Here is a 24,476-nt window from a genome sequence, read left to right as displayed (position 1 = left end):
GCTCCTCCAAAATCTATTAGGCCTTCTTCCCTGGACAGTTGAGACAGTTACTCCAACAAAAGCAGCAGCATCAACTCTTTTTAATACCCTGTGGATTCATAATCCACAATGAACGAGCAGGTGTCCCAATACTTTTTTTTTTTTAAGTTGTTGGCACCAAGATCAGACCCTATCATCTGTGTATCTCTGCAGAAATCTAGATTCATCAGACCAGGATACGTTTCTTCAGTCTGCTTCAGCTGTCCAGTGTTGGTGAGCCTGTGCTGAGCCACTGCAGCCTCAGCTTTCTGTTCTTGGCTGAAAGAAGTGGAGCCCGATATGGCCTACTGCTGTTGTGGCTCACCTACTGCTGTTGAGGCCTACTGCTGTTGTGGCCTAGTGCTGTTGAGGCCTACTGCTGTTGAGGCCTACTGCTGTTGTGGCCTACCTACTGCTGTTGTGGCCTACCTACTGCTGTTGTGGCTCACCTACTGCTGTTGAGGCCTAGTGCTGTTAAGGCCTACTGCTGTTGTGGCCTACTGCTGTTGAGGCCTATTGCTGTTGTGGCCTACTGCTGTTGAGGCCTACCTACTGCTGTTGAGGCCTACTGCTGTTGTGGCCTAGTGCTGTTGAGGCCTACCTACTGCTGTTGAGGCCTACTGCTGTTGTGGCCTACCTACTGCTGTTGTGGCCTACCTACTGCTGTTGAGGCCTACTGCTGTTGTGGCCTACCTACTGCTGTTGTGGCCTACTGCTGTTGTGGCCTACCTACTGCTGTTGTGGCCTACTGCTGTTGTGGCCTACCTACTGCTGTTGAGGCCTACCTACTGCTGTTGTGGCCTACCTACTGCTGTTGAGGCCTACTGCTGTTGTGGCCTACCTACTGCTGTTGTGGCCTACCTACTGCTGTTGTGGCCTACCTACTGCTGTTGAGGCCTACTGCTGTTGTGGCCTACCTACTGCTGTTGTGGCCTACTGCTGTTGAGGCCTACCTACTGTGTTGTGGCCTACTGCTGTTGTGGCCTACCTACTGCTGTTGTGGCCTACTGCTGTTGTGGCCTACCTACTGCTGTTGTGGCCTACTGCTGTTGTGGCCTACCTACTGCTGTTGAGGCCTACCTACTGCTGTTGTGGCCTACCTACTGCTGTTGTGGCCTACTGCTGTTGAGGCCTACCTACTGCTGTTGAGGCCTACTGCTGTTGTAGCCTACATGTCCGACCTCCTCAAGGTTCCTTCTGAGATGCTGTTCTGCTCACCGCAGTTGTACTGCGTGGTTATCTGAGTAACTGTAGCATTTATGCTAGCCGCAGCCAACAGCAGGGCCCGGCTAAATAATCCAATCTATAAGAAACCTTTTCATAAACACAGCTTATGAATTTATTAATATTCTGTAGCACCGAACTAATTCCTCACAAACTAGCTGTGGTCAAGATGAAGGAAGACCCGGCTAGCAACGTCAACTTGGTTAACATACTATTAGCATCGCCATGACCAAATGTTAAATTACATCTAATTACATCATCTTTAAAAAACACCTTCACTAACTACATTATCTGCTCTGAATAAATTAGATTATTACTTTAATATTAACCTTAAATTATTGCTAAATAAAACTTTAGATTGTAAACAAAGGTTTTGAGATGTTTTCTAGCAATCTGCAGTTTTAAAAATCAGTTATTATTTATTTGCTTGACGAAAATTAAAAAATCTATATATTTCTGTATTAAATTATCTAACCTCTTTCAGAAAATTATGATATTTAAAACCAGTTATTATAGTAATATTTGTAAGATTTAAATTGGTGTGGTCATCCAGTATTTTAAAATTCAACCACATGGACAATCAACATAACCTCAAATTCCCACTTCCAGGATCATTCATCCATCCATTTATTTATTGATTTAATTAATATTCCATTTATTATCCTTATAGACCTTCTACCTACCACAGCAGAACCGCAGCAGTGCATTACCGCCCTCTACTGGTGAACTGATGTACCTGCTTAGACATGACCACCCCCCTACTGTATATTCTAATATCCTGGGAAATACTCTGTAAAATATGTTAATCTATGCAAATTGTCCTGTGTGTAAATATATATTACAGTGTACATATTGCAGTTTTGATATACTGAAGAATATATAGATTGCGCATATACTAAGAATATGAATATATATAGTGCAAATTATATTTAGTCTATATAGTGCCAGTGATGTCAACTTAAAGGTGAGTCAATATTTTAAATATTATAAATTTGCATATATTAAAATATATTGGTAAATGTTACATATTCTTCACATCACATTAAATTTATGTTGCACTTTGAATATGTAAAAATAATAAATAGGCAGCAATAGTCTGTATATGGTAAAATATACTATTATTTATGCCAGTATACACTAAATGGACAAAAGTAATGGGACACTGTCCCGGGAAGAAGGCTTTCTACTAGATTTTGGAGGAGCAGCATTGCTGTGAGGATTTCATCCCACAAGTATTGGATGGAGCACCATCATTCATCATTTCAGAGAACCCAGGTCTTCCACTGCTCCACAGCTCAATGCTGCTGGGGGGGGCTTTATACATACCCCTCTACTAGCCCACGCCTGGCATTAGGCAGCATGGAGCTGAAAGATTCTTGATGTTTATTATCTGTTCCAGAGAGTCCTATTCTATTGGCAGTACATCTCCACAGGGCCTGAACAAGCTGTGTATATGTATGTGTGCATTTGCACATCTGTGTCAGCAATGGGTGCAATTTAAAGAAGCTGAATGAACTCATTAGAAGGGGTGTCCACATACTTACTGTACCACTAGCGGAAAGATACACTAGTCTATTTATTTATTTATTTATTTATTTCAACTTCAGTGGATTTCTGTCCAAACGAGGGTCTCCGTGTGGGGTATAACTGGTCAGATCTTCGCTTTAAAGAGAATGTTGCCTCCTCTTGGTAAGCATGACCGAGGCAGGCCCACATGGCGGATGAAGGACCTGCTAATGAGGCAAATCTCCCAAATGAGCCATTGCAGAACGGAGCTCTGAGAGTAATGGGCTCTAATCCTGAGGAAATGTGCTTCCAGACCGCAGTGGAGTTTCTCCTCAGTCCCAAACAACAGGAGACGAACGTTGCGGTCAGATTCTGCATTGCTGCGAGGCCCGACAGCGCTCGACAGCTTCACGGCAAGTCCTCCGACGAATCTGTTAGAAATGCATGATAATTCAGAAGAACTGAGGTTTAATTAGAAACAGACCTGCATGAAGAGAGCTGCAATTAAAAAAGGGGTGTTTAAGGAAGCCAGGTGTCCTGTATTACAGATGTCTGGTTTTCGGGAGGATGTTGATTACAGTGTTTACTGCACAGTGTTTACCTGCAGCCTTAAGAAAGGCTGTAATGTGCTGCTTACAAACTGCTGTACAGACTGCTGTCGATCGGGACGACCCATCAATGCTCCGCCCATGCTCCGCCCACAGCAGCTGCAGAACTCTGGGAAAAACTCATTCAAAATAAATTTGGGTTACTGATTACATTTATTTTCTGGTTTATAATTTTTTATATTTCCAAGGTGGGCCTAGCAACAGGTGCAGCTTGCTACCGGCCATTCCACCCTAAGAACGCCCAATCACGTCTGATCTCGGAAGCTAGGTCGGGCCTGGTTAGTACTTGGATGGGAGACCACCTGGGAATACCAGGTGTTGTAAGTGGTTAGAGCACTGGTCTATTGACAACAGGGATGTCAACAGGCATCGATACCCCGCCCCCCACCGGCCTCGGTCAGCATGTCCGAGCATTTTGGGCCACAGGACCTTTTTTAAACATAAAGAGCAGATCCCACAGTTCCATTGTTATAAAAAGCCACTGACGATTCTATGCAGCCAATGGCGGCCCGGCAAACACTGGACTGCCTGTTTTTTCTTGTTTTATGGCCAATAGCAATTATTATAATGACAAAACCTTGAATACCTGATATTATACATCAGGTCATCAGATTTTCAGTTCACTCTAGCTCTTTTCAATTCCCACTCTCCAGCTAGGAATCCCCATCACGTGATGCTACAAGTGCTGTAAGGATGTAGGCTAGCGTGTACTTCCTCTGAGTCATATATACCTCCAAACCGCTGAGAATCCAACCTCACTGTACAGCTCATATATAGGGAGCCTGGGGGAGAGGGAGGAGAATGAGGCCGGTTAGGCTCCCCTGAGATTCCTGGTCGTGGATGGCTGTGGCATCACTGGCGACCTCCTGATGATAAAGCCAGCGCTTAGACAGCTGCCCCACTTAACAACAGAAAAAAACATTTTAAAAACACCTTGTTTATTTCTGCATAATTAAACAGCTAACATATAAACAGTCATTCATTGAGTGGGTTCTGTGCCAGAAATGTGCCTGGTCAGAACCAGACTTCCAAAAGCTCCATCACAGGAAGTTATTATATTCTGCCTGGTACTGGAGACACCTTTTCCTTTACAATGGTTTTGGGAGGAACGGACTACTTTTTAAATCCATTAGTGGTGGAGGGATACGTTCAGGTGCTGTGTGACCAGTTCAGTCTGTATTGCTTGTTGGGAAAGCTTTCTACACTTTCACTGCATAACATCAGTCCGAGTCCTGGTGACATTTTTAATTGCGTGGGTCGTAAATATCAGCCAATATTATCGGTCAACTGATATCGTCAGGCTCTAAAGGAGAGGTCATTTATAATGTCAGGTTTTTCCATGGAATCGCAGGATGTATCCAAAAATCCAATCATCCAAGCAATAAATATTAGGTAAATAACGTCAGTTCACAGTCCAGGTCCTCCTCCTGGTCATGTTCACTTCGGTTTCGGACAGCACAGTCTGATTCAGCACTGTCCTGCTCTGTTCGTTTTCTCCTCCGCCTGTAGACCGGTTTCACCTCCGTCCGTTCGTCCGTTAAGCGGCTTGTATTATCTTGTTCTGGTTCCAAAGCCGCTCTCAAGCAATTGTAGAATCTGTGGAAGAGATGATAATTCGTTTAGAGCATAACGGAAATGCTGAATCGCACATACACAGGAAAATACACATGTATATGGACAAAAGTATTTGGACACTGTACTCGGTGTTTTAGTGTTTCATTCAGTCCCATTCAGCCACATGTATAAAATCAAGCCCCTAGCCCTGCAGTCGGCCTTTCTTCCACACATCAGTGAAAGAACAGGAGGTTCTAAAGAGCTCACTGAACTCCAGCGTGGTTCTGTATGTAATAGGAGCCAACAAGTCAGCTGGTGAAATCTCCTCCCTCCTAGATCTTCCTCCATCAGCTGTGAGTGGTGTTATTATTGAACAGTGGAAGAGTTTAGGAGGAACAGCTCACAGAGAGCAGCTCAGCCACCGAGTGTCTGTCAGACCATGTAAAGTTACAGAGCGGGGTCAGGGCCGAGTGCTGAGCTCAGAGCAGAGTGCAGAAAAGCCTCCAACTGACTCAGTAACTGCAGCAGAGCTCCAGACCTGCTGCTGCTGGTAGAGCTTAGAGCAAAGGGGGAGCAGCTCCATATTAATACAGCCTATGGGTTTAGAATGGGACGTCATAAAAGTTCCTGTAGGTTTAATGTGTAGGTGTCCCAATACTATTGTCCATACACACACACACACCTTTCAATCCTTTTGAGATTTTCTTCCATTTTGTTATTCGCAGCTCCAACAAGGAAATCGATATATTCTTCAGAAACCAGAACTCGTCCCCTGTGGCTGAGAGGAACTTCAAGACAGTGAGTGCTGCGCACAGCCTGTGAGACACATCACAAAACAGGTCTGTTAGTTAAGCGCTCACTTCAGACGAAAAGCAGAAGGCTGGACGACTCTCGGTATAGGTCCCTACAGCTGCAAATTACTCACCATAATGATTTTGCCTTTCTTTCCGACCGTCACTCCAGAGTTCCTGAAACCAGAGTTTATAGCGACAGAGTGCTGCGGAACAAACGCAAGAATTTAACTGTTTTAATTAGGGAAGTAAAACGAGGACGCATCAATCTGGAAAACAGGTTATAGCAATATACCATTCTATTTAATAAGGCACACCTTACTTTTGGACAAAATAAAAATATCAAGTAGTTTAAGTTTTTTGTTTATTAAGGTTTATTCTAATGTTATATAGAGTTAATTACAGGTAGACACTCACTAACCACTGACTATGTTTATTAGAGTCTATTTTAATATTATATAGAGTTAATTACAGGTAGAGACTCTCACTTACCATTGACTATGTTTATTTGGGTTTATTCTAATGTTATATAGAGTTAATTACAGGTAGACACACTCACTGACCACTGACTGTTTATTTGGGTTTATTCTAATGTTATATAGAGTTAATTACAGGTAGACACACTCACTGACCACTGACTATGTTTATTTGGGTTTATTCTAATGTTATATAGAGTTAATTACAGGTAGACACTCACTGACCACTGACTTTATGTTTATTTGGGTTTATTCTAATGTTATATAGAGTTAATTACAGGTAGACACTCTCGCTGACCACTGACTTCATGTTTATTTGGGTTTATTCTAATGTTATATAGAGTTAATTACAGGTAGACACTCTCGCTGACCACTGACTTTATGTTTATTTGGGTTTATTCTAATGTTATATAGAGTTAATTACAGGTAGACACTCTCACTGACCACTGACTATGTTTATTTGGGTTTATTCTAATGTTATATAGAGTCAATTACAGGTAGACACACTCACTGACCACTAACTATGTTTATTAAGGTTTATTCTAATGTTATATAGAGTTAATTACAGGTAGACACTCTCGCTGACCACTGACTTTATGTTTATTTGGGTTTATTCTAATGTTATATAGAGTTAATTACAGGTAGACACTCTCACTGACCACTGACTTCATGTTTATTTGGGTTTATTCTAATGTTATATAGAGTTAATTACAGGTAGACACTCTCGCTGACCAATGACTTTATGTTTATTTGGGTTTATTCTAATGTTATATAGAGTTAATTACAGGTAGACACTCTCGCTGACCACTAACTATGTTTATTAAGGTTTATTCTAATGTTATATAGAGTTAATTACAGGTAGACACTCTCGCTGACCACTAACTATGTTTATTAAGGTTTATTCTAATGTTATATAGAGTTCTACAGTTAGTGTCCAGGCGTCTCTGATTTAACACACTTTAAATCATTAAGCTGCTTCAGTGATGAGTGAACGTTACCAGGAGCTGTGCGTCCTCTAACATCCTGCACTGGACATGAAGAACACACGGCTCAAACTTAAACACTGCATCCCCTGAAGACGTCTCCAAAGCTGCCGCCTGATTGGAAGAAAGGGAAACCATCAGCATTACTGTCACTCTTAATAAATGATAACTGATAATAATGAAGATAAAGGTGCGAGTCCTCTCACCACGTCCTCTCTCCGACACTTCTCATGGGTGACGAATAACCAGGAGCAGTTCTGCTTCTGTACGGCCGTGCAGTCCGACACCTTCGAGCCAAGCAATGAAGAATTTATAGGTATTCTAACAGAACCACATTCTTAAAAAGGGGTTCTTTAGTAAAGACAACGGTTCTCTATAAAAGCAAGATGACTTGTTGAATATTTAAATGTTTCTTTTCCTGGTTAAATCGTTCTTCTATTTGATGGAACATCTTGTATGTGGTTCTTTAAAAGAACCTTTAAAAAAAAAAAAAAAATCTGTATTGCACTAAAAAAATATTCCACTATTGTTGCAATTCAAAGAACCCTTTTCAGTACCGCATAGAACCCATAAGATTGTAATATTACACTCCTAAAAACAGGGTTCTTTTAGGCTTCCTTAGTAAAGTCTAAGTCAAATCTATAACCCAAACCACGGCAAATTAGAGAACCATTTGAACGCCCAAATGTTCCTTCTTCTGCAGCCACTTCTGCAAAAACTGGTTCTAGGTTTGTAGCACCAAAGGGTTTCAGCTGTTGTAGCAGATCAGAAAGGGTTCTTTAGTAAAGGCAATTTAGGGGGAAAAAGAAAGACTGTGTTCTAGCTATGCAGAACTAGATTCTACTATTGTTGCGAGTCAAAGAACCATTTTCAGTACTGTGTAGAACCCGTTCTGCTATCAATGTAACAGTGTAATAAAGGTAGTTCTTTAAGGGTTTTGTAGTAAAGACAATGGTTCTGTACATTTAAATGTTTATTCTCTTGCAGACAGTTCTGTGAACATTGGTTCTAGCTATGCAGAACAAAAAGGGTTCCACTGTTGTACAAATCATATTGTTTTAGTTTTTTTTACTACTGTTACAAAACAAAGAACCCTTTTTGCTATGAATGTAATCCGGTTTTGTAGTAAAGACAGTGGTTATTTACAGATCTTTAAACACTGGTTCTAGCTATGCAGCACAAAAAGGGTTCCAAAGGGTTGTTGTGCAAATCATAATGTTTTTTAAGGGTTCTTTAGTAAAGGCAATGACTCTATAAGGAACCAGTGCATATCCTAGCTATGATAACTGTGTTCTAGCTCTGCAGAACCAAAAATGATTCTACTATTGTTACCAATCAAAGAACCTTTTCTAGTACTGTGTAGAACCCTTTCTGCTATGAATGTAATAGTATAATAAAAGTGGTTCTTCAAGGGTTTTGTAGTAAAGACAGTGGTTCTGTACAGATCTTTAAACATTGGTTCTAGCTATGCAGCACAAAAAGGGTTCCAAAGGGTTGTTGTGCAAACCATAATGTTTTTTAAGGGTTCTTTAGTAAATACAATGACTCTATAAGGAACCAATGCAACTCCTAAATGACATCCTAGCTATAATAACTGTGTTCTAGCTCTGCAGAACCAAAATGATTCTACTATTGTTACCAATCAAAGAACCTTTTTTCAGTACTGTGTAGAACCCTTTCTGCTATGAATGTAATAGTATAATAAAAGTGGTTCTTTAAGGGTTTTGTAGTAAAGACAGAGGTTATTTACAGATCTTTAAACATTGGTTCTAGCTATGCAGCACAAAAAGGGTTCCAAAGGGTTGTTGTGCAAACCATAATGTTTTTTAAGGGTTCTTTAGTAAATACAATGACTCTATAAGGAACCAATGCAACTCCTAAATGACATCCTAGCTATAATAACTGTGTTCTAGCTCTGCAGAACCAAAAATGATTCTACTATTGTTACCAATCAAAGAACCTTTTCTAGTACTGTGTAGAACCCTTTCTGCTATGAATGTAATAGTATAATAAAAGTGGTTCTTCAAGGGTTTTGTAGTAAAGACAGAGGTTATTTACAGATCTTTAAACATTGGTTCTAGCTATGCAGCACAAAAAGGGTTCCAAAGGGTTGTTGTGCAAATCATAATGTTTTTTAAGGGTTCTTTAGTAAAGGCAATGACTCTATAAGGAACCAGTGCAACTCCTAAATGACATCCTAGCTATGATAACTGTGTTCTAGCTCTGCAGAACCAAAATGATTCTACTATTGTTACCAATCAAAGAACCTTTCTAGTACTGTGTAGAACCCTTTCTGCTATGAATGTAATAGTATAATAAAAGTGGTTCTTCAAAGGTTTTGTAGTAAAGACAGAGGTTATTTACAGATCTTTAAACATTGGTTCTAGCTATGCAGCACAAAAAGGGTTCCAAAGGGTTGTTGTGCAAATCATATTGTTTTTTAAGGGTTCTTTAGTAAAGGCAATGACTCTATAAGGAACCAGTGCATATCCTAGCTATGATAACTGTGTTCTAGCTCTGCAGAACCAAAATGATTCTACTATTGTTACCAATCAAAGAACCTTTTTTCAGTACTGTGTAGAACCCTTTCTGCTATGAATGTAATAGTATAATAAAAGTGGTTCTTTAAGGGTTTTGTAGTAAAGACAGAGGTTATTTACAGATCTTTAAACATTGGTTCTAGCTATGCAGCACAAAAAGGGTTCCAAAGGGTTGTTGTGCAAACCATAATGTTTTTTAAGGGTTCTTTAGTAAATACAATGACTCTATAAGGAACCAATGCAACTCCTAAATGACATCCTAGCTATAATAACTGTGTTCTAGCTCTGCAGAACCAAAAATGATTCTACTATTGTTACCAATCAAAGAACCTTTCTAGTACTGTGCAGAACCCTTTCTGCTATGAATGTAATAGTATAATAAAAGTGGTTCTTCAAGGGTTTTGTAGTAAAGACAGAGGTTATTTACAGATCTTTAAACATTGGTTCTAGCTATGCAGCACAAAAAGGGTTCCAAAGGGTTGTTGTGCAAATCATAATGTTTTTAAGGGTTCTTTAGTAAAGGCAATGACTCTATAAGGAACCAGTGCAACTCCTAAATGACATCCTAGCTATAATAACTGTGTTCTAGCTCTGCAGAACCAAAAATGATTCTACTATTGTTACCAATCAAAGAACCTTTCTAGTACTGTGCAGAACCCTTTCTGCTATGAATGTAATAGTATAATAAAAGTGGTTCTTCAAGGGTTTTGTAGTAAAGACAGAGGTTATTTACAGATCTTTAAACATTGGTTCTAGCTATGCAGCACAAAAAGGGTTCCAAAGGGTTGTTGTGCAAATTATAATGTTTTTAAGGGTTCTTTAGTAAAGGCAATGACTCTATAAGGAACCAGTGCAACTCCTAAATGACATCCTAGCTATAATAACTGTGTTCTAGCTCTGCAGAACCAAAAATGATTCTACTATTGTTACCAATCAAAGAACCTTTCTAGTACTGTGCAGAACCCTTTCTGCTATGAATGTAATAGTATAATAAAAGTGGTTCTTCAAGGGTTTTGTAGTAAAGACAGAGGTTATTTACAGATCTTTAAACATTGGTTCTAGCTATGCAGCACAAAAAGGGTTCCAAAGGGTTGTTGTGCAAATCATAATGTTTTTAAGGGTTCTTTAGTAAAGGCAATGACTCTATAAGGAACCAGTGCAACTCCTAAATGACATCCTAGCTATAATAACTGTGTTCTAGCTCTGCAGAACCAAAAATGATTCTACTATTGTTACCAATCAAAGAACCTTTCTAGTACTGTGCAGAACCCTTTCTGCTATGAATGTAATAGTATAATAAAAGTGGTTCTTCAAGGGTTTTGTAGTAAAGACAGAGGTTATTTACAGATCTTTAAACATTGGTTCTAGCTATGCAGCACAAAAAGGGTTCCAAAGGGTTGTTGTGCAAATCATAATGTTTTTAAGGGTTCTTTAGTAAAGGCAATGACTCTATAAGGAACCAGTGCAACTCCTAAATGACATCCTAGCTATAATAACTGTGTTCTAGCTCTGCAGAACCAAAAATGATTCTACTATTGTTACCAATCAAAGAACCTTTCTAGTACTGTGCAGAACCCTTTCTGCTATGAATGTAATAGTATAATAAAAGTGGTTCTTCAAGGGTTTTGTAGTAAAGACAGAGGTTATTTACAGATCTTTAAACATTGGTTCTAGCTATGCAGCACAAAAAGGGTTCCAAAGGGTTGTTGTGCAAATTATAATGTTTTTAAGGGTTCTTTAGTAAAGGCAATGACTCTATAAGGAACCAGTGCAACTCCTAAATGACATCCTAGCTATAATAACTGTGTTCTAGCTCTGCAGAACCAAAAATGATTCTACTATTGTTACCAATCAAAGAACCTTTTTTCTAGTACTGTGTAGAACCCTTTCTGCTATGAATGTAATAGTATAATAAAAGTGGTTCTTCAAGGGTTTTGTAGTAAAGACAGAGGTTATTTACAGATCTTTAAACATTGGTTCTAGCTATGCAGCACAAAAAGTGTTCCAAAGGGTTGTTGTGCAAATCATAATGTTTTTTAAGGGTTCTTTAGTAAAGGCAATGACTCTATAAGGAACCAGTGCAACTCCTAGCTATGATAACTGTGTTCTAGCTCTGCAGAACCAAAAATGATTCTACTATTGTTACCAATCAAAGAACCTTTCTAGTACTGTGTAGAACCCTTTCTGCTATGAATGTAATAGTATAATAAAAGTGGTTCTTCAAGGGTTTTGTAGTAAAGACAGGTTATTTACAGATCTTTAAACATTGGTTCTAGCTATGCAGCACAAAAAGGGTTCCAAAGGGTTGTTGTGCAAATCATAATGTTTTTAAGGGTTCTTTAGTAAAGGCAATGACTATAAGGAACCAATGCATATCCTAGCTATGATAACTGTGTTCTAGCTCTGCAGAACCAAAAATGATTCTACTATTGTTACCAATCAAAGAACCTTTCTAGTACTGTGTAGAACCCTTTCTGCTATGAATGTAATAGTATAATAAAAGTGGTTCTTCAAGGGTTTTGTAGTAAAGACAGGTTATTTACAGATCTTTAAACATTGGTTCTAGCTATGCAGCACAAAAAGGGTTCCAAAGGGTTGTTGTGCAAATCATAATGTTTTTAAGGGTTCTTTAGTAAAGGCAATGACTCTATAAGGAACCAGTGCAACTCCTAGCTATGATAACTGTGTTCTAGCTCTGCAGAACCAAAAATGATTCTACTATTGTTACCAATCAAAGAACCTTTCTAGTACTGTGTAGAACCCTTTCTGCTATGAATGTAATAGTATAATAAAAGTGGTTCTTCAAGGGTTTTGTAGTAAAGACAGGTTATTTACAGATCTTTAAACATTGGTTCTAGCTATGCAGCACAAAAAGGGTTCCAAAGGGTTGTTGTGCAAATCATAATGTTTTTAAGGGTTCTTTAGTAAAGGCAATGACTATAAGGAACCAATGCATATCCTAGCTATGATAACTGTGTTCTAGCTCTGCAGAACCAAAAATGATTCTACTATTGTTACCAATCAAAGAACCTTTTTTCAGTACTGTGTAGAACCCTTTCTGCTATGAATGTAATAGTATAATAAAAGTGGTTCTTCAAGGGTTTTGTAGTAAAGACAGAGGTTATTTACAGATCTTTAAACATTGGTTCTAGCTATGCAGCACAAAAAGGGTTCCAAAGGGTTGTTGTGCAAATCATAATGTTTTTAAGGGTTCTTTAGTAAAGGCAATGACTCTATAAGGAACCAGTGCAACTCCTAAATGACATCCTAGCTATAATAACTGTGTTCTAGCTCTGCAGAACCAAAAATGATTCTACTATTGTTACCAATCAAAGAACCTTTTTTCAGTACTGTGTAGAACCCTTTCTGCTATGAATGTAATAGTATAATAAAAGTGGTTCTTCATGGGTTTTGTAGTAAAGACAGTGGTTCTGTACAGATCTATGCAGCACAAAAAGGGTTCCAAAGGGTTGTTGTGCAAATCATATTGTTTTTTAAGGGTTCTTTAGTAAAGGCAATGACTCTATAAGGAACCAGTGCATATCCTAGCTATGATAACTGTGTTCTAGCTCTGCAGAACCAAAAAGAGCTCACTATCGAGGCGGTAAAGAGGGAAATGACGCCTGGAGAACATGCTAGAACCCTTGAATGATCAGATCGGAGGCTCAGGGAAGCTCCTGCGCTCACCTGGTCGATCAGGATGACTCTCCCAGAGCAGGAGCTGGTGGTGAAGTATCGCTCCGAGCTGTTGAGCAGAGAAACGGCGTGAGCGACCCCTCCGTCTACACTGCCCTTTCTACTGCCATCCAGCTTATTCAGACACTGCTGCTTCCACTGCTCAAACGCACCGCCTCCCTCCATCGCCGGACAGATAGCCCACACCAGCCATTCACACTTTTTATCCGTAGTTTTTTGGTTATTTAGGTGTTTATACAGCCAGCGGGTTAACAACACGCGTCTACGGCAGCCGACTGCGTCCAAACGACGTCAGGGACGGAAGTATTTCGACATCGCCGAATCTGCGTGCAGCACGGTGAGCTCGTCAACCTTCTACATTTCCACATATTTCAAGATATTTATATTAATATGCAGTTTATTTTACAGACCTAACATCACAATAAGTGATTTGTCTGCATTCAACTTATTTAGCTGATTAACGTAGTTCTTATCCGACATTTCCATTCCACCTTAAATTGTGCATTACTGGAGCCTGCATTTAAGGTGGAACGGAGAGGTCAGAAAAGGTCATGGGAGTAAAAAAAAAAAAAGGCCAGGTTCAGCTGCGTGGGCTTCACTGGGGCTTAATCACTGGGGTTTACCGGGTAGTTGGCCCAGGTTTAGGCCTAGTCTCTGTCCTTATGACTGAGTGAAAATGCTGAGGTCATGTTCTGTTACTCTTTTGCTTGGTGACCCCTCACATGGTCCAGATGGCCGCTTCAAACTTCATGAGAGCCATAAGGGTGGCAGAGTTTGGAGGACCTTCAGTTCTGAAGCTCCGCTCAGACATACCTGTTCCAACTCCAGGCCAGAAGCAGGTACGCTGTTGAAGCTGGTGCCACTTGTGCATTATGCAGTATTCACAGAATATATATATATATATATATATATATATATATATATATATATATATATATATATATATAATAAAATAGTAGAATAATATTTGGTTCTGCAGAGCTAGAACAGTTTTTCAATAGCTAGGATATCATTTAGGAGTTCTCTGAGTTGTCTTGGTCTTGAGACATTGCCTTTACTACGGAACGTTTTATATATATTAACAAACAAACAATATATATATATATATAGTGTGTGTGTGGTTCTTTAGTAACGGCAAATATATATATATATTTTTATTTATTTATTTATTTATTTATTTTTTGTCTTTACTAAAGAACCTTATATATTAAAAATTAAATAAATAAATAATATACACATATATTTTATTCCTGCCTTTACTACTTTATTTCCTGCCTTTATTCCTTACTTTTCCATAATGACCAACACGTCATACGCTTCAAAAATATGTTATTTTGATTTATAGATTATATGTAAATTTTTTTATATCCATTTTTAATCAACCATTTAATATTTACAGGATTGTTTGTGTGTCCCTGTTTACATAACTTACATTATGATAAAAAATTATAAAATTATTTTGACTTACCACCCCGTCACACTAAGTTGTTTTGTCTATAAATAATGTACTGTTGCTTTTAATGACATCATAAAAGAGGCATTGACACTATGTGAGCCTTTGGAGCACCCAGGGATGAAGTGTTGAATTCTGATGTTTGTTTTTTTTACATTGTTTATTTGTTGCTTTTTCTATCAGACAGAGCCTGTCAAAATGAACCCAACCACCCCGTCACACACAAAAAAGAAATATTTGGCCCCCATGTCATCTTTTTGGTGCACTTTGTGGGTCTTTTGTGGGTCAGTGGAAAAGGGATCACCACAGGACCACCACTAGCTAGATATTGTTGGGTGGTGGACCATTCTCAGCACAGTACTGACACGGACATGGAAGTAGTAGAGCTCCTGGTAGTGTGTGTGGTGCTGTTACTGGTAGATCAGGCAGGTTGTCAGGTTGAGAAGAGTGGGTCCACCACCCCGAAATACCATGAAGAATGGCTCAGTGGTCAGAAAGGACGGATAACACAAACATCATGTGCATCAGCAGATGGGTTTAGAGTTCATTAACATCTGAACACAGGCAAAGGAAAGCTACAAGGGAGGGGTTTCCGATAAAGTGGCCGGCCTCAAATAGTATCAAATAGTGTGAACAAAATGATAAATCTGATCGGATGCTGTTTTTCCCTCCCCCCACAGGTGCTGATCCGAGTGCACGCCTGTGGAGTGAATCCAGTAGAGACGTATATTCGTGCCGGTACCTATGTCCGCATACCAACCCTGCCCTACACACCTGGGACGGATGTGGCTGGAGTGGTGCAGGCTGTGGGGGACGGAGTGTCTTTTCTGCAGGTGCTCAGATTTGATGTTGTGTTAAATATTGACTGTAATAATACTGTAATGATATTTAGGTCATTTATGAAGTTATATTTGTTGTGTTTTCTTTGATATTGTTTATAATAATAATAATAATAATTCAGTGATTTTAAGATTAAGTCATTCAGAGTTGAGGTTGGTGTGAAATGTTCAGGCTCTAATTTCTGTACAGTGGTGGTGAATGACTACCATGACTACAGCACAAATATTTCTTCAGGGACTACTTTGCTGCTCACAACACCCTGCATGTATCCCTCCACCATGAATAGTGTTTAGAAAATAGTTTAAGGCCATTAGGTGAAGAACTTTCTGTGAGGAGCTTTTATTTATTAGAGCTTCAGACGTCTGCTTCCCTTCACCTCCACTGTAGAACTCCAGTTCTGACTGGGTGAGGTTATCTAGAACCGAGCGTTTCACACCACACACACCACAACCCCCACTCTGAATGATGTTGTTTAGCTTAGGGATGCACCGATTCAGCTTTTTCAGTTTCGATACCGATACATAAACTTTGCATATCGGTCGATATCAAATACCAATCGGATACCATTGCTGAATTAATAAACCGTGTTCCTCACAATGTGGGAGAGACTTAAAGCATCAGGACTGACTTAAACATTAACATTAAACTTTTTTTTAAACAAAATATAAGTAATTAACATCTAACGCTATTTATTTGTCATTAATTAACAGCTGTGCAGGACCTTAAAACAGCATTAAAATTTAAAATAGTCAAACTTAAAATATATAAAATGATATAAATAAAATGTATAAACTAAAACTGAAAATACGTAGCTTCACTTTGTCAAACACACAAACAGTAATCAATCTTATGTTTAAATATTTAGCATAAACAGTAAGTAATTCCAAATAAAATCAGTAATAAATAAGTAAGAATAAATAAGTAACTTTTTGAAAATTAGAATAAATAAGTAAATAAGCAGTAATCAAACATTGCAAACATATAAACATTTAGTGCAGTCTCACACCAACCAATTAAAGTGAAATGGATCGTTTCAATGGATCGGCCTAATTATCCGATACCAGATCCAGCTAATTTTGTTAATATCAGGGCCGATATCCGATCCTAATATCGAATCGGTGCACCCCTAGTTTAGCTGTCTGGTTGGGGTCCCCTTGTAACTTTCGTCTACTTGTCCTTTGTCCTTTCAGAAGGGTGATAGAGTGTTCACCACAGCCACAGTGACGGGGGCCTATGCGGAGTACACTGTCGCTTCGGAGGCATCGGTTTACAAACTGCCCGATTCTCTGGATTACAAACAGGGTGCTGCCATTGGAATCCCATATTTCACAGCATATCGGGCCTTATTTCACAAGTAAGGGGTCAACACACAGCTCTCTGCACTCACAAACAGTATAGGATATAGTATTGCTTCAGGGTTTCCAGTAGAGCTGGGCGATATGGTAGAAATACTGTATCATAATGACTTTTATTTGCGATATTTATCACGATACATATAATAACAGACTAAAAACATCAGTAGCTGCAGATTCTTATAAACTACTATCAGATCCTCTCCCGTACTGAATACAGTGATTTATACTCAACATCTGCTGCTCTGCATCTAATTAACCCTTCAGTCTAATTACACTGTTAGTAATGAAAGCTGATCAGTGTTTATTAAGCACTAACAGTCTCCTCCATATGATCAGAAAAGCTTATTGTCATCACCATAACACAATTTATCACAATACGATAAAATATCGTCATATTGCCCAGCTCTAGTTTCCATGCATCCTGGAAAACCTGAAGAAATGTCCTGGAAATATAAGTGAGATCCTGGAAAAGTTGAGCTCTGAAACAAATGATGAAGGATTGATTTGTTAAGTGATGGAGAATTTCGATTTAGACCAGTACATTCAGCTAAAACCAGTTTATTTATTTATTTTGTCATTTATTTATTTATTTTTTTATCAATTTTGTCCCCACTTCTTCTCCACATTTGGTACTGGCATTTATCCCACCTCTTTGTAGCACTAGCAATGCTCCAGAGGGTAAGGACTTAACACGCGGCTCCCCTGAAACATGGAAAGCCAGCCACCGCCTCTTGTCCCACTGCTGCCCATGCGGCAGTTGCCACGCTCTGAGGAAAGAGTCAGGTCCCCAGCTCCGCCATCGCTTTAACAGTGATGAGGGGAGAAGAGAGCGCAATCTACCCACCTGGAGAGAGTTCAGCCAGTTGTGCTCTCTCCGACTCCGGCATCGCATTAGACCACTGAGCCACTCAGAGCCCCCAAAACCAGTTTGCATGAACCGTGTATTTATTTTATGTCCGTTTTTCTATAGTGCTATTTTAACTAAGCATTTATTATTCATTGGATTTATTACTACTGAATTTCTTTAGTTTGTTTTGATGTCTGAATTACGACGAGGGCTCTGTTGTTATATTGGTTATAGGGCGCACGCCAGACCAGGGGAGACTGTTCTCGTCCATGGAGGCAGCGGAGGGGTAAAAAAAATCATCATATTATTCGACTGACTCTTTAAATCTCTGAGCTCAGAATGATGATTTCAGTCCATCACTAATTTCTCTTTTATTTTTTTATCATTTTCATTATTTTCACAATTTTTTAAAGTTACTTTGTCATGAAATCTGCAGAGTTTAAGGGGTTTATATATATATATATATATATATATATATATATATATATATATATATATATATATATATAAATCGCATAATGGTCTGCAGAAAAACAATTTCCAGCCGACAGCAGGCCTGGGCCCTGAAACTGACCACTGATGAAGGGCTAGAGAGCTGCAGAACTGATAAATTCAAACACACTTGCGAAAATGGTGCAATCTCAAAGTGCATATCCATGTTTGAATAAATTATATGGACACTATGTGTCCAAATATTTGTGGACACCCCTTCTAATGAATGCATTCAGCACCTCAAGCCTATTGGCACCATGCTGGTGCTAATGCCAGGCGTGGGCTAGAGGGGTATGACCCCCCCCCCACCCCCAGCAGCATTGAGCTGTGGAGCAGTGGAAGAACATGGAAGAACATTTTCTGGAATGATGGATGGCTGGTGCTCCATCAAATTTTTTTGGGGATGAGGTGAGGTGGTGATCATCCAACATCCTGACCTTGCTAACACTGTTGTCGCTATATGCAATCAAATCCTCACACCGTGCTCCGTATTCTCTGGACAATAAAGACAGTTACTCCGACAATACCCTTGATTTCAGAAGATACAGTAAATGAGCAGGTGACCCAATACTTTTGTCAATGTATTGTATACGAGAGAGTCCTGTCGTAAGTTTCGAAGCTCTGTGTGTTTCTTGTTTCATTAGGTTGGGATTGCCGCATGTCAGCTGGCCCGAGCGTTTGGCCTGAAGGTTCTGGGCACCGCAGGCACCCCTGAGGGCTTAAAGCTGGTGCTCAACAATGGAGCCCACATGGTCTTCAATCACAGAGAAAAGGGCTACGTGGATAAAATTAAGGTATGACTTACTTCAGTACTGCAGACTGCAGCTGCAGTGCTCTCAGGAAGGCAGATTGGGACTCAGGGTAACATATTGAACCCCTGTAGCATAAGACCCCACGTTCCTGCTTGTTATTTTTTTTAGGAGGCTACTGGTGGACAGGGCATCAATGTGATCGTGGAGATGCTGTCCAACGTGAACCTCAGCAATGACCTAAAACTGCTGGCCTCCGGCGGCAGGGTGATGGTGAGCAGCTTGTGTTCTTGTTTGTTTGGGGGGTTGTTCATCTCTAATCTCCTGATATCTGATATCTACATGGTCTGGCTCCCTCCTACCTCTCTGATCTTATCTCTTTATATGGTCCCTCTCGTACTCTCAGATTTTCTAACGCGGGACTCCTGACCGTTCCTTCGATTAGACATTCTGCTATGGGTGCCAGAATCGTCCCAAACTTTGGAACTCATATCCTCATACTCTTCTTTTTAAGATCAGATAATTCTTTATTAGTCCCACAGTGGGGAAATTCTCAGTGTCACAGCAGCAAAGGGATAGCAAGACATTCATAATTTACCAGCATATATACAATATAAATAATAGTAGTCAAAAACTCAATATTATAATATGAGGAACAACAATATTTTAATAATATTATAATAATGCTATTATATTCTCTTTATTTTTCTTACACCCCTTTTTTGTTTCTCTGTAAAGATAAGATAATCCTTTATTAGTCCCACAGTGGGGAAATTCTCAGTGTCACAGCAGCAAAGGGATAGCAAGACACTCAGATGCAGAAAAAAGCTAAATTACCAGTATATATATATATATATATATATATATATATATATATATAATATAAATAATAGTAGTCAAAAACTCAATATTATAATATGAGGAACAACTATATTAAAATAATATAATAATACTGCATGTTTTCTTCTCTTTATTCTTCTTACACCCCTTTTTTGTGTCTTCGTAAAGATAAGATAAGATCAGATAATCCTTTATTAGTCCCACAGTGGGGACATTCTCAGCGTCACAGCAGAAAAGGGATAGCAAGACACTCAGATTTAAAACATAGATAAATTACCACTATATACACAATATAAATAATAGAAGTAAAAAAGCAATAACACCATTATTTACAGACAGTGTCCTTGGGTTTGTGAAAGGCACTATATGATAACGTATTATTACTGTTATTGATTAAATTCACTATAATTAAAGTTATATTGATTTCGAAATTTTCACAATGAATGTGGTCACAAGGCAGCTTTACAGAGATCCAGGTCCGAGCGACAGTGGCAAGCAAAAACTGCCTCGGGTTCGAGTGGAAGAAACCTTGAGAGGAACCAAGACTCAAAAAGGGGAATCCTTCCTCCTCTGGTCCACACCAGAGAGCAGAATACGTGACAGAACAAAAGAAATAACATTAAAGAATTAAGAGAATTAAGAGAATATGAGGCTGTGGCTGGCTTCAGATGTGCTAGTCTTCACCGCCTGGGTGTTGGGGGCATTGCTAGTGAAAGCTGGAGTTCACCTGAATGGGGATTGGGTAATTGGCCTTCAAAATTGGGTAGAAAAATGGAGTAAAATTAGAATTTTGTGCTGAAATAATATTTAATAATATTTCATATTTAAGAATCCATGACATTTTATCGCAGCAGAATTTCTAACATTTCTAAGTTAATAAAGCAGTTTCATCAGTATATTCTGGGCAAAATACATTATTAAATGATATACCATTGTGATCTACTTTGCTTTGATAAGGTTTCATCACCATTTTTAAGACCCTAAATATCAATTTATTACATGTTAATTATGTTTCAAAGCTTTCTTGGTCATTTTAGTATCATTAACAGCTAACAGACAAATAGATAAAATAATATTGAATATTAAACAGTATATTGCTACTGTTCTATGAAAACTGTGTATCTCCATTTCTGTCCGTTTTTAGTTTTCTCCAAGGTTTAAACCTATTAGCTGCTTCTGAACACTGTCAATAATTCATATTCATAATAAATGAACCAAAAGACATGCTCAATGAATATTTTACACTAACTTCCCTTCAAAGCTCAAAACACTTTTATGTTCTCCTGTACAATCACCATTTTGGAGATACATGTTTTTTCTTGGACAGCAACGATATGGCAAATGTGACCTTAAGCCATGAATGATAAGAATGTGAGTGAAATGAGAAAGTCCATGCAGGTAAACAGCCAGAATTTATCAGTGTGAAGATCCAGAGCATCACAGTTATTATTTTTGTTATTAATATTATTATCTTTCAGATTGTAGGTTCTAGAGGCCCTATTGAGATCGACCCCAGAGACACCATGGCTAAAGAGACCAGTATCATTGGCATGTCCATGTTCAGTTCTTCAGAGGTAATGTGGAACCTTTAGACTCTCACTGTTACTCCTACCCCCCCCCCCCCCCAAGAAAAAAAACACAATTATTTATATAATTATATAATAATAATTTATATTACCATTCAGATGTTGCATACACACTAATAACAGTTATACATATTTAAAAATCATCAATCTAGACATACAGGAAAGCTGGGTAATGCTAATGCACTTCGAATCCCGGGTCATGCTGCTCAACATGCCATCAGCAGCCAGAGCCAGAGAGAGCACAGTAGGCCTTGCTTTCTCAGGGGTGGGTTGATGGCACATCCTCTCCACATCGCTCCTGGTATGTTGTTGATCAGCACAGGCGTCTGTTAGCTGTTGTGTCAGAGCCAGGGAGCCGTGCTACCCAGCGATGCTGGATGGTGACTGACCTCACATGTGGTGGAGTACACGTGTGCTAGCCTTCACCCTCCGAGAGTGGGGGCATTGCTAGTGATGGGGGGAGTTCACATGAACGGGGATTGGGTCATCTAACTTCTGTAGAAAACTGGGTAAAATTAGAAAGAAATGATTTAATAATGTTGGTAATTATGCTGCAATAATATTTAATAAAACAAAAATCCATGAACATTTATTGCAGCAGAATTTCTAACATTTCTAAGGTAATACAGCAGTTTTTACAGCAGATTTTGAATGATATACCCTGTAAATATCAGTTTATTATATCGTAATTATGATCAGCTTTCTGGGTCATTTTAGAATCATTTACAGGCCATTTAAGACATCTTTAATATTCAAATATCGTTATTAATTAATTTGATTTTAAATTAGTATAACTGTTATACTGATCTGTGTCGGAGATTAATACTCATTACGCATACACAGAAAATAGTCTACATGATATCCAGCAGTGTAAATATTATATATATATATATATAATGTTAACTTTAATAGCTTTAATATTATTCTGTTTGAATAAGAAGCAAGTGTATTATTGTAATATAGAATTTTAAGCATCTAAACTGTTGTGAAGTGAGTTTTCATTGATAAATAACGAGGAATTACTTATTTACAATATTTTATTTGCCTAAAGATTTGATCATTAATTAATATGATCAAATATGCTGCATTTTATTCACACCCATACTTCTAAACACTGCCTCTTCATTCATCCGTCTGTTGTTTCTGAATCCTGAAGGAGGACAAAGTCCAGACTGCTGCAGCGCTGTACGCAGGGATGGAAGCTGGATGGCTGAAACCCGTGGTTGGTCCAGAGTATACGCTCGACAAAGTGGCTCAAGCTCATGAGGACATCATCAACAGCCCTGGGGCTTCTGGGAAAATAGTCCTGGTTATGTGAATGTAAAGCAGCCACTGTTGACATTCCGCACTAATCTGAGAATTTCACACAAATCTGCGTCGAGCTGATCCAAGCACTTTGAAACCACTTTGCTCTGGTTTTTCAATTCATTGTGCACAAAACTGCATTACTCGTGCAATCTGTACTTGTATTGGTTTTCGGTAGATTACTATGGAGATTACTATGTTGATCTTTCTGTAATTATTTCTAATAAACATATTTGCACATATTTGCATGTCCTCTTCAAGGCTCTAAGTTGACCATGTTAATGTATTATATCCTTTGGTCACTTGCAAGGCTCCAAGGCTTATCACACACCGAGGTGAATTACTCAGTAACCACAGGTACAGAGTTCTGTACAAACTGGTGGCGCTGTTCTCTGGTTATATATAAAGTTTATATATATCTAAGGCATTGGCTTTTTAAGGGGTTAATAGATGACTAGAAGAGGGTAAGATGAACTCATGTGTCCTTAATGCTCAGGCACCAGCAAAGACAGCTGTAGGATCAGGTAGCACTGGGTAAAGAGCATGCTCAGTATACAGTAACAGTACACTGCTGCTGCTGCTGCTGTGGAGCCACTGAGCGTCACACAGTGTCCGCAGGTCAGCGATCACCTGGAGGCAAAGAAACGAATGGACAGCCCAGTGAAGATGGACTGCTAATACACAGCCAGGATACGGGATTAGAGGACCTGTGCTGATCTACCTGCTGTGAGGTAGGCCTGAAGTTTGGATTAATTTGAATTCAATTCAATTTAATTAGATTAGATTATATTAGATTATGCAAACCAATGAAATGGAAAACCGAGCATAATAAGGTTTGCAGGTAAGAAACAAAGGTGTGGAAAAATGCAAATAATAATTTTTTTTTTTTTTAATAAATTAAGAAAAGAAATATAGCCACAATGTCATGCACAATGTTGATGCCAACATTTTACACACTTTTTGATGTAATGTGAATCTAGCGGCTCTACACTTCATCAGAATTCCATGATGAATGGACCAATAGAAAAGCTCAAAAATGACTTGAAATATAATATTTGTACGTCGACTTCCATTAAAACTCCTGTGAAGTTGCCTTTTTGGAGATACAGGGTTTTTGACTATGCAGCTTGTTATGAATTAAACAGGATATTAAAATAATAGAATAGAATAGAATAGAAATGGAGTGAATGCAGACCAGACCGAGTCGGACCATTGTGATGTCATGATGAACATAAACTGTGATGTCACAACAGTGGTAAAACCAGAGAAGTACACTGGCGCATAGAACTGGTGTGTTGTGTGTGTGTGGCCAACAGTACATTAATTGTCACGGTAACACGTGACATCACAATAGTAATAATAATAATACTACTGTTGCTAAATAATGCGGGTCATTTTTTTCTTTATGACGTCACAACAAAGCTATCTGAGATCAGATTCTTCGTCATGTATAAAAATAGCTACATTCAGGTTGAGTGTCTGAAGATGATGACAGTGATGTTCATGAAGTTGTATGATATGGTTAAAGAGTCGAACTTGGATTAAACTGTTATAATATTTAATATTATACAATCATATTTACCATTAGTGTTGGACACAGATGGAATTTGGCT

General features: G+C 38.8%; 2 protein-coding genes across 2 annotated transcripts; one reads left to right on the top strand and one right to left on the bottom strand.

The window, feature by feature from the left end:
- Positions 1-4,277: 4,277 nt before the first annotated feature.
- On the bottom strand, positions 4,278-13,671 carry tyw3 (tRNA-yW synthesizing protein 3 homolog (S. cerevisiae)). The gene is made up of 6 exons (XM_072669155.1): positions 13,388-13,671; positions 7,367-7,447; positions 7,176-7,274; positions 5,836-5,907; positions 5,593-5,726; positions 4,278-4,952 (listed from the first exon to the last, which is right to left on the bottom strand). The coding sequence occupies exons 1-6, from the start codon at positions 13,559-13,561 to the stop codon at positions 4,745-4,747; spliced, it is 768 nt and encodes a 255-aa protein (XP_072525256.1). The 5' UTR covers positions 13,562-13,671; the 3' UTR covers positions 4,278-4,744.
- cryz (crystallin, zeta (quinone reductase)) lies at positions 13,335-23,095 on the top strand. Its single transcript, XM_072669154.1, has 9 exons — positions 13,335-13,733; positions 14,128-14,235; positions 15,530-15,682; positions 16,880-17,043; positions 18,126-18,177; positions 19,028-19,177; positions 19,304-19,405; positions 21,451-21,546; positions 22,715-23,095. Exons 2-9 carry the CDS (start codon positions 14,128-14,130, stop codon positions 22,874-22,876), a joined length of 987 nt encoding a protein of 328 aa, XP_072525255.1. The 5' UTR covers positions 13,335-13,733; the 3' UTR covers positions 22,877-23,095.
- Positions 23,096-24,476: the final 1,381 nt, after the last annotated feature.

The sequence above is a fragment of the Salminus brasiliensis genome, chromosome 23, assembly GCF_030463535.1.
Source record: "Salminus brasiliensis chromosome 23, fSalBra1.hap2, whole genome shotgun sequence".
In the NCBI taxonomy this organism is placed as follows: domain Eukaryota; kingdom Metazoa; phylum Chordata; class Actinopteri; order Characiformes; family Bryconidae; genus Salminus; species Salminus brasiliensis.
Note: the sequence above shows the minus strand (reverse complement) of the source record. Positions and strands in the feature narration are given on the sequence as shown.

Excerpts from the sequence above, each read along its gene's own strand:
- tyw3 (XM_072669155.1), bottom strand. The coding sequence starts at position 13,561 with ATGGAGGGAGGCGGTGCGTTTGAGCAGTGGAAGCAGCAGTGTCTGAAT. Across the intron at positions 7,275-7,366 it reads AGTGTCGGAGAGAGGACGTG|GCGGCAGCTTTGGAGACGTC; the intron begins GTGAGAGGACTC and ends TCTTCCAATCAG. Across the intron at positions 5,727-5,835 it reads AGAAAGGCAAAATCATTATG|GCTGTGCGCAGCACTCACTG; the intron begins GTGAGTAATTTG and ends TGTGTCTCACAG.
- cryz (XM_072669154.1), top strand. The coding sequence starts at position 14,128 with ATGGCCGCTTCAAACTTCATGAGAGCCATAAGGGTGGCAGAGTTTGGA. Across the intron at positions 19,178-19,303 it reads GCTACGTGGATAAAATTAAG|GAGGCTACTGGTGGACAGGG; the intron begins GTATGACTTACT and ends TATTTTTTTTAG. Across the intron at positions 19,406-21,450 it reads CCTCCGGCGGCAGGGTGATG|ATTGTAGGTTCTAGAGGCCC; the intron begins GTGAGCAGCTTG and ends ATTATCTTTCAG.